At 37.8% G+C, this 15,859-nt stretch overlaps 1 protein-coding gene across 1 annotated transcript in view; it reads left to right on the forward strand.

The window, feature by feature from the left end:
* The window catches only part of FIP1L1 (factor interacting with PAPOLA and CPSF1), a 123,359-nt gene that overhangs the window by 27,101 nt on the left and 80,399 nt on the right, over positions 1 to 15,859 (forward strand). The window contains exons 7-9 of the mRNA XM_042781702.1: positions 5,753 to 5,860; positions 6,235 to 6,365; positions 6,670 to 6,738. Of these exons, the coding sequence (XP_042637636.1) occupies positions 5,753 to 5,860; positions 6,235 to 6,365; positions 6,670 to 6,738 (308 nt within the window). The remainder of the gene's footprint in view (positions 1 to 5,752; positions 5,861 to 6,234; positions 6,366 to 6,669; positions 6,739 to 15,859) is intronic.

Raw genomic sequence — 15,859 nt, forward strand, 5'->3', positions numbered from 1 at the left:
ACTAATACAATATTTGTCCTTCTGTGATTGATTTATTTCACTCAGCATAATGTCCTCCAAGTTCATCCACGTTATGTGGTGTTTTGCAGATTATAGGTTATTCTTTAGGGTTGCATAGCATTTCCACTCGTGCTAGAGTGAGCTCAGGACATTTCTGGAAGGTCATTGTTACAAACCCAGAGAACCAGTTCTATGAGATTGGCTCAAAGGGCATATTTAGTCAGAGTAACAGAGAGGTGTGGTAATGGTGTGGATGAAGTCTGGGTAAGGATTACAACTAGCACAGTTAAGATGCTCTTCTTGATTTTCAAAAGAGTAAGGGAGAAGCAGCGCTGTGGTCCTGACCCTCAGACAACTCAGTTATTGCCAACAGTAGGAGAGTGAACCCACAAAATCTTCAGTGAGCCAGAAGATAATCCAGATGATAATGGATCAGCCAGGCATCAGCAGGGCTAAAGACTAAGGAAAGAGACTTTGGCTAAACTATATTTTTGCTCCTACTGGGGTAGGAGACTTGTTTAAAAGCATAGACATGCTTTGTTCCTGGTGCTACTTGATGACACTAATACAAATTAAGAACTCAAGGAAGTGGCTCCTTTGGCAAGGGGACTTTTGGAAGGCTAAGGAGGCTGGAAAGAGCCCTGGTGGTGCAGTGGGTATGTGCACTTGGTTGCTAACTAATGGTTGGTAATCTACTTTTGCAAAGATTACAGCCTAGAAAACCCTGTGGGAGCAGTTCTGTTCTGTCACAGGGGTTGCTATGAGACAAAATTGACTTGATGACACCCAACAACAACAGGGAGGCTGGAGCCATGACAGAGATCCCTCAAACATTCCAAAAGAAGGGCTAGATTTCTGGGCCTTTGATCACCAGACCAAGAGTATGGCAGAGCCCCTTTGTGCATGGAGTGAATCAGTATTTAGGGATTTCCCTGTTGCTGGTGGGCTTAATGTTTTCATTGTTAAGGGGTCAGATTGCCCAACCATTGATTGGTATTTCCCCACTGGTCTCTACCAGAAAAGGGGAAGTAGAAGCTGCCATTTAAAACAAAAGATGAAAGGCCACAGGAATGATCTTTTAGTAATAGAATGGCTGACATTGAGCCATATCACAAAAACCAAACCAAGCCCATTGCCATGGAGTTGATTCCAATTCCTGATGACCACATGTTTTACAGAGTAGAATTGAGCTCCATAGGGTGTACTTGGTGTAATCCTCATGGAAGCAGATCAACAGGCCTTTCTTATGTGGCACTGCTGAGTGGGTTTGAACAGCCAACCTTTTGGTTAGTAGTTGAGCACAAACCCTTTGAGCAACCCAGGGACCATGGCATATCACACACACACAAAAAAAATAACAATAAATAAAACCTCACTGCCATTGAGTCAATTCTGACTCATAGCAACCCCCTTTGGGTTTCCAAGGCTGTATTGCTACAGAATTAGGTTGCCCAGTCTTCCTTCAGAGGAATGACTGGTGGGTTTGAACTGCCAACCTTCTGGTTAGCGGTCAGATGCCTTAGGCACTGTGTCACCAGAGCTCCTATATCACAAGTATATCAGAAGGAACTACTAATTTTTTTTTTTTTTAATTGTGATTTGGGTGAAAATTTATAGAACAAATTTATTTTCCATACAGCAGTTCACATACACTTTGTCTCATGACATTGACCACAATTTACCACAAGGCAATAGCTCCCCTTCCACTTCTTCCCGATAGTTACCTCTTCCCTGTGTCCATCCCTCCATGCACTTCTGCCCCCTGAGCTGTCTCTCTGTGCATACACAGCCCTTCTGTCTCCCATGATTGTTCTCTCCAAGGAGTGTATCTACCTGGAGTGTATCTACCTGAGGTAAATGTTCAACTCACATGCCTGTCTTTCGTTTGGCTGGAAACCAGAGGTGTGGGTTCAATTCCAGACCTGAAGGGCAGCTAGGGGCCATTGTCTCAGTGGTTCCATCAGGCTCTATCGAACCAGCAAACCTGGTCCCCACTCTTTTTCTTTCTCCAAATGATTTTGAGTTTTGTTCCACATTGTTCTTCTCTATCCAGGATCTCTTACATAGATCCCCTTCCAAGTGGTTGACAGTATTATCTATCTGGGCACCATCTAGTTCTTCTGGTCTCATAATTATGTAGGCTGCAGATCTGATGGTGTACCAGTCACTAGGACTAATTGTTTCGATGAATTTTTGGTTTTCTTCATTCCTCTTTGCTCTGGACGAGGAGAGACCCGTCATTGCATCTAGATGGCAGCTTGCAAGCTTTTAAGATCCCAGTTGTTCCTTGCCAAAGTAGGAGGTGCAACAATGTTTTGTGTACTATGTTATGCCAATTGAGCTTGATGTCCCCTGCAACTATGGTCCCGAGCCCACAGGTTCAACTACTCAGTCCCTCTGGGTAGCTGGCTGTGACCAAGCCGTGACCACAACCTTGCCCCTGTCAGCTCTACTACACACCTGGGAATTCAGATCATACAAATAAACTTATAGGACCATTGTCTGCTGACCCCATACATGGTCTTGGGTACACTCCCCATTTCATAGACATACCTACTAGTTAAGCCTGTCCACCCATCTATCCACCCATATACCCATGTTTGCCTTCACTGACAATGCAGTACTGTATGTACAAAAGGGTTCATCTTTGTTGTCTGTACCTCCCATGTACCTCTCTATGTCTTTCTCTTCCTCAGCGCCACCATATTGATCACTCTCATTCAGTACATTGCCCTTCTCTTCACCCAAATCAATTCTTCTCTCTACCTATCTAACAGTGTTCCCTTCCCTCCCCTCCGACCCTTGGTAACCAACAAAGAAAATTTCCTTCCATAGATAACCTTTCCTTGACTTTTATAATAATGGACTAATAAAGTATTTGTCCTTTTGTGATTGACTTATTTCACTCAGCATAATGTCCTCCAAGTTCATCCACGTTACGTGGTGTTTCGCAGATTCTACATTATTCTTTAGTGTCGCATAGTATTCCATTGTGTGTATATACCATAATTTGGATATCCATTCCTCAGTTGATGGACACCTAGGTTGTTTCCATCTTTTGGCTATTGTAAATAGTGCCACGATGAACATGGGTGTGCATATGTCTGTTATAGTCATGGCTCTCACTTCTTTAGGGTATATACTAATATTGGAATGGCTAGGTCAAATGGTCTTTCTAATTCCAACATTTTAAGGAATCGTCATACTGCTTTCCACAATGATTGTACCATTTTACAGTCCCACCAGCAGTGTATGAGAGTCCCAATCTCTGCACATCCTCACCAGCATTTGTTGTTTTCTATCCTGTTGAACTTTGGTATTAGTGCTGGAGCAAGATGTTATCTCATTGTTGGTTTGATTTGCATCTTTCTAATAGCTAATGATCGGGGGCATTTCTTCATATGTTTGTGGGCCACCTGAATATCCTCCTTGGTGAAGTGTCTATTCATGTCTTCTGCCCATTTTTTAATTGGATTATTTTCTTTTTTGTTATTGAGTGTTGGAGTTTTGTATACATTTTAGAGATAAGTCCCTTGTCAGATATGTCATTTCCAAATATTCTTTCCAAATCTGTAGGTTCTCTTTTGACTCTTTTGGAGAAGTCTTTGGAAGCACATAAAGATTTAATTTTTAGAAGGTCCCATTCATCTAGTTTCTCTTCAGCTGTTTGTGCATTTTGAGTTATGCTTGATAGTCTATTTATGCTATATATTGTTGTTGTTGTTATGTGCTGTCGAGTCGGACCTGACTCATAGCGACCCCACCTTGGGTTTCCAAAGCAGCATCACTACGGAAGTAGGTTGCCCCATCTTCCCTCCGAGGAGTGGCTGGTGGGTTTGAACCGCCAGCCTTTTCTTTAGCTGTCAAGTGCCTTAGCTACTATGCTACCAGAGCTCCCATACCATATATTAGGGCCTCTAAATTTACCCCTAGTTTTTCCTTGAGGAACTATGTAGCTTTAGCTTTCACATTTAAGTCTTTGATCCATCTGGAGTTAGTTTTTGTGTGTGGTGTGAGGTACAAATCTTGTTTCATTTTTCTGCAAATGGATCTCCAGTTTTGCCAGCACCATTTATTAAACAAACATTCTCTTCCCCATTTAATGGATTTTGGGCCTTTGTCAAAGATCAGCTGACTATAGGCTGATGGATCTATTTCTGGGTTCTCAATTCTATTCCATTGGTGTGTGTATCTGTTATTAAACCAAAACCGGGCAATTTTGACTACTGTGGCTGTACAGTAGGTTTTGAGATCCGGCAGCGTGAGACCTCCTACTTTGTTCTTCTTTAATAGTGCTTTGCTTATCCGAGTTCTCTTTCCTTTCCATATAAAGTTAGTTATTGGTTTTTCCATATCTCTAAAGAATGTTGATGAGATCTGGATTGGGATTGCATTGAAAGTATAGATTGCTTTGGGTAGAGTTGACATTTTCACAATGTTCAATCTTCCTATCCACGAGCATGGATGCTCTTCCATTTATGCAGATGTCTTATGGTTTCTTGAAGTAGTTTTTTATAGTTTTCTTTGTAGAGGTCTTTTGTGTCCCTGGTAAGATTTATTCTGAAATTTTTTTTTTTTTTTTTTTTTTGATAGCTGTTGTAAATAGTATTGATTTCCTTATTCCTTCTTCAGCAATCTCTTTGCTAGTGTAGAGGAATCTAACTGATTTTTGGATGTTGATCTTATATCCTGCCATGATGCTAAATCTCTCAGTTAGTTCCAGTAGATTTTTGACTGAGTCTCTTGGGTTGTCTAGGTATGGGATCATACCATCAGCAAAGGATAGTTTGACTTCTTCCTTACCAATTTGGATGCCTTTGATTTCCCTTTCTTGCCTTAGGGCCCTGGCTAGGACTTAACAGTACAATGTTGAATAGAAGTGGTGATAGTGGGCATCTTTGTCTGGTTCCTGTTCTCAAGAGGAATGGTTTCAGTCTCTCTCCATTGAGAATAATGTTGGTTGTTGCTTTTGAATAGATGACCTTTATTATGTTGAGGAATGTCCCTTCTATTCCTATTTTGCTGAGAGTTTTTATTGATCTTTTTGAAAAACCAAATTCCTGTCTTGTTGATTTTTTTCTGTTGGTCTTGATTTTTTTCTATTGCCCTTCTGTTTTCTCTTTTATTGATTTCTTTTCGAATCTTTATTATTTCCTTTTTTCTGGTGACTGTATGCTTTTCTTGCTGGTTCTTTTTCTAATTGTTCGAGATGTTGCCTTAAAGTATTGGTTTTGGCTCTTTCTTCTTTTTTGATATGTGCGTTTATTGCTATAAAATGGCCTCTGATCACTGCTTTTGCTGTGTACCAAAGATTTTGGTATGATGTGTTTTCATTTTCGTTTGATTCAAGGAATTTTTGAATTTCAATTTTTATTTCTTCTTTTTCTCATTCTTTCTTAAGGAGGGTGTTGTTCAGTTTCCATGATGTCACACATTCCTTTTTATTGTTTGTTGTGCAACAACGTAAAAACTGCTCACAGCCTGTATAAAAAGAGTGATTTAAAACATGAATATCAGCAGCTTCCTATTGGCACAGGCATTCCTTTTAAAGAGTAAGTTTCTAATCTTTCCCATACCAAAAGGTTAACCTTACATACTTTTCTTTGTGGTAAACATTACTTTAATATTTTATTGGAATCCTTAGCGTTTCTGGTATCATGAAGATTAACAAAATGTTATTATTTTTTTCTTTGGTATCTCCCAGCTTCTTTCTAATGTAGTTACATCACCATTTTGTAATTTTATAAAATAGGAACGAAAGTCAAGGGGGTAGACCTTGATGCACCTGGCAGCATTAATGGAGTTCCCCTTTTGGAGGTAGATTTGGATTCTTTTGAAGATAAACCATGGCGTAAACCAGGTAAGATTTTTGTGGATTATATCTATTAAATATGTATTTTTTTAGAATAAAGAGTTACTAGAAAAATATTTTTTGAGCAACATAGAATATTTTTAAATATCATTTCTGTTATTTTAAGCAAGTGAGTAATAATTACCTGTGTTAAATCTTACTAGGGACGTAACATTAGTATAAATGTAGGCTTGTGTATTATTATTTCTAAAGGAAATTATTGTGAGGAAAATTTTTTATAGTCCTTTTTCTTTATAGTGGTAATTTGGAGAGCTAGTATAACGGAATGAGAAGACTGAGGGAACTCTAAATTTTTATTTTTATAATTATGTACTACGTGAAGAGTAGAATATTTGTATAATGAAAGTTTGCTTTATATTTAGGTGCTGATCTTTCTGATTATTTTAATTATGGGTTTAATGAAGATACTTGGAAAGCTTACTGTGAAAAACAAAAGAGGATACGAATGGGACTTGAAGTTATACCAGTTACCTCTACTACAAATAAAATTACGGTAATTAGTAAATATTCCGGAATATCCCTCCCTTTTCCATTGTCCATTTTGACCCCCTCAAACAAATCAGTTTTTCCTTATAATGGCAGTTTTAAATGCTGTATGATAATTTTAAAATTTCATTCTCTTTATTATATTTATTTGTTTTTTTTCCCCCCTTCCTTCCCTTTTAGAATTTCATATTAATGACTATCTGATGTTCTTAGTTTCAAATCACAGACTAGCCACAGCTGGTTTGTCTTTATATGGCCTATTAATTAAAAATTATGTGGTATCTTAATGGGGAATATGTTATTTAACTTAGGCCGAAGACTGTACTATGGAAGTTACACCAGGTGCAGAGATCCAAGATGGCAGATTCAATCTTTTTAAGGTGAATTTTAGTAAATTATCCTTGGTTGCTCTCATTTTTTGTTCTTGAGTCTGCTCCCATACCACTTCTCAAGTGACAAGATTAAAGTGGAAATAGCTACCTTTTTTCCAAACCTTCAGCTTCCTGGTGACTTACAAATTTGCTGATTGTTGTTTTATCTCCACTTTTGCAAGCATGTGAATTTATAGCCTATTATACTAACAAATGCCAAGTAAAACTGTTCTTGCTATGTATGTTGTGATTTTATTTGGAATCATAGTATGTTTTGGGGTGGATAATTTTATGCTAACAGGCTAAGCTCTCATTGTAGTTATTGTTACAATTTTTATCAGCAGAATTGGAGATTTATTTTTTCTAATGTTCTTTTTAAAAATGGTAAGGAATATGGCATATTGCTTACAATTTGTATGACACTAAAGTCACTGTTGTAATGTCTTGTAGTTTAAGCTATTTCAAGAATCTTAGGCATTCTCTGAGAATCTCTTTAACAACAGAATGGTATAAAAACTTGATTTTAAAATTAAGTAATTTAAAAGGAGTAGGTTTATGTGAGAGAATTGAAAGTTGGTACCATGACTTGGTTATCAAGTCTGACTTCTCCATTCCATGGTATGATCAGATACTAGGTCCAAAGAAAACTTATATTTTCATGTATCTGTTAATACCCAGAAACCCACAAACCTTTCTTGAATTCTCACTTGTTTGCAGTCTTTCATTGTGTGTTCTTCCTTTACCTTAATTTCTGATTCTTGTATTGATCGTTACTGGCATGAAGATTGACAGTGGCTTTTAGATTGGGTTGTATACTCAGGGATCTTTTGTGGGCTGTACATAGAACTCTGAGCCCCTGTGGGACTGCAGTCCTGTCCACCAAAATACTGCCTTATGCAATGCATGTGCTATATCTGCAGATGTTACCGCTCTGCTGGACACAGTTCTGTATAGAGAATTAAATTTTAATTTTCAACTTTGGGTAAGTATTTGGTTCTTGTTCTGCTGTAAATATTTTGAAAGTATATGATGATGTCTATCCTATTTTAAACAGTCATCAGCTTCTTTTGGCCATAAAATGTCATCTGTATCTTTAGGCATTGACTGTATTGCTATTGATGATAATGAATAGATAGAAAATTACTGTGGTGATGAAATTGTTTGCAATGATGATTTTTATTTTCTTTCAACAGAAATGAGAACTTCTTTATAAACATCTACCTTCTTTACCTTTTTGCAGTAGACTTTTTTATTTTTTTTAATTTTTGTGATTTGGGTGCAAATTTATGAAGCTTTTTTTTTAACTCTCAATAGTTCATACACATTGTGATTCACAGCACTGATTACAATCCCAACAATAAACAGCTCTTCTCCCTGTGACTACTCCTTCTCTTTGTTATTCTTATCTATGCATTCCTGTCTGTCCAGCTTCACCCCATGCAAATGCCCTTCTGATTTCTCACAGTTGATTGTTCTAAGGGTGAATCTCCCTGAGGTGGATGGGTGCACCTCCCTGGTGTAGGTAGGCCTTTCTATGCAGTGGACTTTTAAAACCTAACAGTACAATCAAACTCAGGGATTGGTCTCTCATTCAAGGAAGCCATTATAAATGAGTTTTTTTTTTTTTTTTTAAATACTTACTGTCTATTGAAAAATTATTTTGAAGATGCTCTTTGTCATAATGAAAGGAGGTCACTGACTCATGATTATATGATTCTGAATGAATAAGAATTTAAATCTGGCAGGTGAGGTCTGGTGGTCTTTCTTTCCTTGATAATGTGCTTAAATATTATATGTCAGAAATACTGATCTTGGAATACAGTGCTTATGCTAATAATGTGTGTGGCATTCACTTTTTCTTTATGTATATTGTGGTCTCTTGTATGCTTTTTTATTGGTAACGCTCAGCATCTGCAATTAATCGTATGTGGAAGCATTTGGCATTTTCAGGGTACAATTTGATTTTTATTTGAATTTCAGAAAAGTGTTTCTGTCACATTACATAAATTTAACAAACATCCTTGTTCAAATTTCTATAGGCCTGTCCTTCTTTCAAGAAGCATTAGTTGCCTTTTATTGTCTGTTACTCTACTGTTCTGGGGAGTAAAAGAAATTATGAGGATGTGGTTGGTGTCCCAAATATGTGGAAGTAAACCTATTAGATATTATTCAGTCTTCTCATTTCTCTTAATTTTATAGCATCTTGTCTGAAATATATGTATATATTTTATACGTCGTTGTTGTTATGTGCCATCGAGTCGGATCCGACTCATAGTGACCCCTCCTTGGGTTTCTGAGGTGATATCACTACGGAAGTAGCTTGTCCAGCCTTCTTTCCGAGGAGTGGCTGGTGGGTTTGAACCGCCAGCCTTCTGGTTAGCAGTCAAGTGCCTTAGGCACTCTGCTACCAGAGCTCCTTTTATATATATGTGTGTGTGTGTGTGTGTGTATTTTAGACATGATGCTATAAAGTTAGAAGAAATAAGAGAGTTGATTAAACCTTATTTTGGGAATAGAAATTACACTGAATGTTAATTACACTGAATAAAAAACCATCAGCCTCCGTTGCCAAATTTAAGTCCTTATTCATTCAGAATCAGTCAGTCATGAGTCAATGACCTCCTTTTATTATCAGGTTTTTGTTTTTTGTAGATCTTTTCTATTTCCATTTATTTCTTAAGTAGGGTGCAAGGAGCTCTGGTGGTAAATTTGTTAAAGCATTCGGCTGCCAACCAAAAGGTCCATGGTTCAGGCCTATCAGCTCAAAGATAAGGCACTGTGCTTCTGTAAAGATTCACAGCCATGGAAACCCTGTGGGGAGTCACTGTGAGTCAGAATTGACTTGATGGCAGTGGATTTGGTTTTTGGTTAAAGTAGGGTTCAATAGTAGAAAGCATATATCACTTTAATCAGAACCTTAAGGATATGGAGAAGAAAAGAAAAACTATTATAGGTCGAGGAAACAACTTGGGAAGAGAAATATGTGTTTTAAATGGACAGATGTGGATAATAGGATTATTTAAGAAATTAGCCTTATTGGATGAGAATTCTTTTTGGAAAGTAGGCAGGAGAGATGGTGTATGGTGTAGTTTAAGTATATAAAGCCTAGAAGAAATGGTAGCTGCCTTTGAAGAAGTTAGTTACTGCATATTTGTAAGCAGAAGAGACTTAGAAGTGACATTATTCTGGAACCAGTGTATGATGTCGTTGAAAAAGAAAACTCAAACTCATTTCTGCTTATCCACCACTTAATAAAACTAAGAAGCTCCTGTTAGGTATAGACTGTTAAGGATTTTAACTAGAATTATTAAGATGAGCGAGGAGAAAGAAGGAAAAAATAAAGCTGTCCCAATTTTCTTATATATTTGAGTATTTCTAATGTGCCTTGTACTGTGCTAGATGCTGTAGTAAAACAGGGTCTCTGTGTTTAATGAGCTCATGATCTAAGTCATTAAACGGACAAGTGGATATAAACTAATCATGCTCCATCGTATGTTATGTTGTTGGTATTGACAGAGTTCAGTGTGGAGTTCAGAAAAGAATAAATCATCCCACATTTCAGAGTCTAGAAGGTTTGAAATGAGAGGTGATGCTTGAAAGATCAGTGAGTTATTTTCATTAGTAGAAAAGGAGAGTGAAGAACATTATTTGCAGAGAGAGCAAGATAAGCAAAAACATCATGAAAGGGAAGTTGGCATGTATGGTAATGTGTGAGAGAGGCCTAGAAATGGACCCTGGATAACAATGACCTTAACCTTAAACTAGCCTATAGAAATTTGTGAAGCCAGTAGGAAGCCATTGGGAAGTCTTGAGCAGAATAGTGTGAGCAAATCTGGTTTCTAAAAAAGGAACTGGAGCGAGGTGGACTATAGAGTGTAGGGAGAAAGCAGACGGACTGGTAAGAAGCTGTTTTAGTTTTGTGGGAATGAAGTGAATGGGGCCTGAATTAATATTGGTGAATGGACACAGTTATTTTCAAATCTGCTGCAAAGATAATTTTTTTCATCCTTAGGCAAGTCAGAGGAACTAACCCATAATCCTCTTTAACGTTTTATTCAGCTTTCAAATACTTAAAATTTCAAGCATACTAACATGTAGAGAGAATAGTATGAACCCCTATGTGCTTATCATACAACTTTAATCATTGTGCCATTCTTGAGGTAATGGCCTTTTATTTTTCATGCTTCAGTATAGCTAAGACTGTTTTAAAGCAAAATAGAAGGTAAAATTTAATAGACATAAAAATAAAGTAGCTTAGTTGAGTGTAAAAACAAAAGGGTAACATATAAGTGTAAGAAAAAAATTGACTACGACCTTCTCAGAATACTTTTTCATGCATATGCACACGTATCTGTGTGCACATGTATAGATGATTTTTTTCCTCTGTGGATGTAAGAGCTTTGTCATTAAGGCCCTCAAATTTTACAGTTAAGTGTCTTGGTCTGTTTTCATCCATTATACCAAGCACTCATTTGTGTCCTCTTAATCTCAAAGCACATGCCCTTCACTGCTTGGAAATTTTCTTATTTCTTGTTTCTTTGTTCTCTTCTCTCTTGTGGACTTCCTATTCAAATATTAACAATATTGGACTCCAGTTTTCTTAGCTTTTCTCCCTTATTTTGCATCTTTTTGTCTTGCGTTATCTGCGAGATTTCGCCACTCTTACCACTTTATTATCTTTTTCATTTCTGTTATATTTTTAATTTCCAAGAAGGTTTTTTTTTTTTCCTCAACTATTTAATTGTTGCATCCTATCCTTGTATGCAGTCTTTTTCCCTCTCAGAGGATATTAATGATAGGTTTTTTGTTGTTTTAAAAAAAGTTACTATTTCTTACTGTGATTTGAGTGAAAGTTTACAGAGCAAATTGGTTTTTCATTCAGCAGTTCATACACATTTTGTTTTGTGACATTGATTGCAATCCTTATAATGTAATAGCACTCTTTCCACTTTCTTGCTATGCTTACCATTTCCCTTCTTTTCTATCCCTTCTTGCCTTCTGAGGCCCCAAGGCCTTTTTGAATCTTGTATGATTGACTGATCTGATGAGTGCTTACCTCTTTGGTGTTATTGTTTGTCATATAGGCTTATCTTTTGTTTGCCTGAAAGTTGAGCCATGGAGGCCAGTTCTGTTCCAGGCTTAAAAGATGTTAAAGGCCATTGCCTCTGGGTTCTCAGCAGTCTCTATCAGACCAGTGAGCCTGGTCTTTTTTTATGATTTTGAGTTTTGTCCCATATTTTTCTCCTACTCTCTCTGGGACCTCCTGACATTTCTTTCAGAGTGGTCAGCAGCAATAGCCAGGCACCGCCTAGATTTGGTCTCAGGATCATGGAGGCTGGGGTTTGCATGGTCCATTAGTCCTTTATACTCATTATTTCCTTGTGTCTTTGATTTTCTTCACTCTTCTTTGCTCCAGACAGGGAGAGACCAGTAGTTGTATTTTAGATAGTCGCTCACAAGGTTTTAAGATTGTAGAGGTTTGGGTTTGTTTTTGTTTGTTTGTTTTAGATTTTCTTCTCCTAGCATGGCTTATTTTCTCCAAGTTTATTTACTTCTTGTGCTGCAATACAAATTTATCCAAATTGATTTTTCAAATTATGATTTTTGGCTTCTGACTTTGAGTTTTCCCAAATGTTTTATTTTTTTTGGCTGTTTACTTATATGCAAGAGTGGGCCACTGAAAAGTTGATTGGAAGCTCTGTGCATGTGAATGGAATATGTTGACCATAGGCTTCACTGTCTTGCTTTTGTGTGCCCTTGAGTTGATTTTGACTCATAGTGACCCCATATGATGTAGAACTGCCATATAGGGTTTTCCTGACTCTATTCTTTTCACAAGCAGATCACCAAGTCTTTCTCTTCTCTGGTGACAGTGGATGGGTTTGAACCACCAACCTTGGTTAGCAGTCATTCACCTAACCATTGTTCCGCCAGGGCTCCTTAGACTTCACTGTAGGGCTAAGCTTTTTTCAGAATCCCTGAGATCAGTAGTATCTTTAGGTTTTGTTTTTCTTTTTCTTCCATTGCTTTTGGTAATCAGAATTTTCGGAGAAGACGTTTTTGTTTCCTGTCCAGAGGGTATGTATACTTGCCTAATTAAAATGTTCTGGGGACTGGAGTTGCCAATTATTGAACCTTTTGCAGTCCTTTAGATTAGGCCTTTGCTTTCTAGTTGCTTCCCTAGAAATTAGCTTTCTGTGGCCTACTCAGTTAATTACTATTTTTCCTTTCTTTTTTTTTTCCCCTATATGGGATCAGATTGACAACAGCAACTCAGAGGTTAGAGAGGAACCTTAGGGGCACTGAGTTTATATTAATTAGGGAGGAATAACTCAGAAAAAGAAGATAAGATGGTTACACAACTCTAAGAATATAATCGTTACTAAATTATACATTTAGAAACTGTGTTTTGGTGTGTAAATTGTCCACAACAATAAAATTTAAGGAAACAATGTGTATTACAGAATATTTGCTAATTCAGTATTTTTCGTATATACAATTTAGTGACCGCAGTTACATCAATCATGTTGTGCAAGTATCACTAGGATCTGTTGGCAAGTTTTCCATCTGAATCCAAACTCTTACAGAATGCCTCAGAATGTTGGTGAATGTACCAAAAATTAGACATAAGAATCAGATTCTAAAGAGACTTCAACTAGCCAAACATGCCATGTTCTCTACTCTTGCTCTAAGCCCTTTCCACCATAGATCTAGCTTAATTTCCTTAAGTGTCTGTTTTTGTGGGCCGAAGCTAGTTTATAAAACTAAAGGACTGCACTCACACCTGGGCTAATCTCAGCAAATTGGAAACACTCAGTCATAGAGTCCCAGTTGCATCAATCAGTTTATTTATCCACAACCATTAATTGAGCTCTCTGCATTGTGCTGAAAGCTGTACACCTTTTGAGTAAGTTACTTCACTGGCCTGAATTTTGTCCTTTTGTAAAACCTAAAAGGAACTCTAGCAGCACAGTGCCTAAGGCATCTGACTGGTAACCAGAAGGTTGGTGGTTCAAACCTGCCAGCAGCTCTGTGGAAGCAAGACTGGGCAATCTACTTCCATATAGATTTACTGCCTCAGAAACTCAGTGGAGGTCACTATGAGTTGGAATTGACTCAATGGCAATAGGTTTGGTTTAAGGTTTAAAGTTAACTGTATCTTTAATTTTTTTTTTTTTTTTTAATCCTTTTCAGTTGTATGAAATCCTTCCTGCCCTGAGGTGAGAGTAATGCAGCCTGTGATGGTTAACGGTCTATGTCCATTTGGCTGGGCCATGAGTCTCAGTAGTTTGGCAATTACGTAATGATACAATTTGGTAGTTAAGTAGTGAGGTAATTTGGCAGTTATGTAATGATATAGTCAGCCTCCATTTTGTAATCAGATGGGTTCATTTTCCATTTTGGCATAATACCAATTTTCACATAATAATCTGGTCCTTGGAACCTAATGATGTCAATAAGTGAGTAATGGGTATATAATAATGACCTCTGTACTCTGTGGAGGACTTTGAGGAAAAGACATTTAAGCTGAGACTCAAAGGAGTCAAATGTTTATTGAGCTCTTACTGTGCACGGGCACTGTTTACTAGGCACTTGAGATACAGAATTGAACTTGATGCAGTCCACGACTTCACTGCTTATACAGTGTGTGGTAGTTAAGGTTGTGTGTCACCTTGGCTGGGCTATGGTTTTGAGTGGCTGGGCAGCTGGATGTGGTTATTCTCCGTGGTGAGGTTGTAATCACTTCCATGGTGGAATCTGCTGTGAGCAACTAAGTAGTTTCCTTTGAGGTGTGGCCTGTTTGCAGTATATATGGTGAAGCTTTGAGAATTGTCTCTAGCTTTTTGGTATATTTGGATCCTGCATTTGGTCAAGTCCTCATCTCCAGTTCCTGGACTTCAACCAGTGGCCTGCAGTGTTGTCTGCCAACCTTGGGATTTTTGCTGGACTTGAACTAGCAGCCTACTGTGTTGCTTGTTTATCTTGGGATTGTGCCGTTTTACCTGTCCACCTTTGGTTCATCAGCCTCTGCAGCCAGCAGCTGCATGAGTTAGAAGAAGCCTCCAGCTCAGTGGGTCTGGAATAAGAGGCAGAGCTGTAGCCCAAGACTGAGGGGCCATCACCTGGCCCCTAACACTGATACCCTGATTTTGGACGTCTAGCTTCTTATATTATAAGAGAAAAAGCCATCCACTTGTGGTATGTCTGTTATAGTGGCACTAGAGAGCCAAAACACAGTGTCAGCATACAAATTATAGACATGAAATAACTTCAGGTAATTATATTAGTGAGAAATTCTATGAAGAAAATGAAAAATGGTATATGATAGTGTTTGGGAACAGTCAGGGAGTCTACTCCATGGAGACATTTGAATGATTAGCAAGAAGGTAGCCATGAGAAGATCTGGAGTCAGAACATTCTAAGCAGAAGGAACATCTAGTACAAAAGCCCTGAGAAAGGAGGACCTTATATGTTAAAAAGAACAGGAAAAAGGCCATTGTGACTGGAACATGGTACAAATGAGTTGGAGAGGAATAGAGGAAAAACCAGGTGGGAGAAGTGGGCAGGACCCATATAGTGCAAGTCTTTATAGGCTGTGGTAAGAAGTTTAGATTTTATTTTGTTTACAGTGGGAAGCTATTGGATAGTTTTGAGCAGGGGAGAGAGAGGAATTTATACTCTTGAGAGAATTGCTTTGGCTGTATACGGATGATGGATATTAAAGGAGTAGGAGAAAAGCAGACAGTTTAGCAGATCAGGTGAGATGTAGTGGTTTGTTGCCCTTGGATTTGAGGAGAGAAAATAGTGATAATTGGTGGAATTTGGTATATATTTTAGAGGTAGAGTTGACATATTAGATGTTGACATATATTGGTAATTTTTAGGGTTATTTTTCTTGAGCAACTTGGTAGATGATAGTGCCATTTACTTATATGACAAAGGCTTGGAGAGGATCAGATTAGATAAAATAAGTAGTTTTTTTTTGGCCATGCTAAGTTTTAGGTCAATGGCTACAACAGAGTGGGCTCAAACATAGCAAGGATTATGAGGATGGTACAAGACTGGGCGTGATTCGTTCTGTTGTACATAGTTGGAGCTAACTCAACAGCATGTAACAAGGTTTAGATGT

The sequence above is a fragment of the Orycteropus afer genome, unplaced genomic scaffold (genome assembly GCF_000298275.1).
Source record: "Orycteropus afer afer isolate SDZICR_OR568_19922 unplaced genomic scaffold, OryAfe1.0 scaffold00153, whole genome shotgun sequence".
NCBI lineage: Eukaryota > Metazoa > Chordata > Mammalia > Tubulidentata > Orycteropodidae > Orycteropus > Orycteropus afer.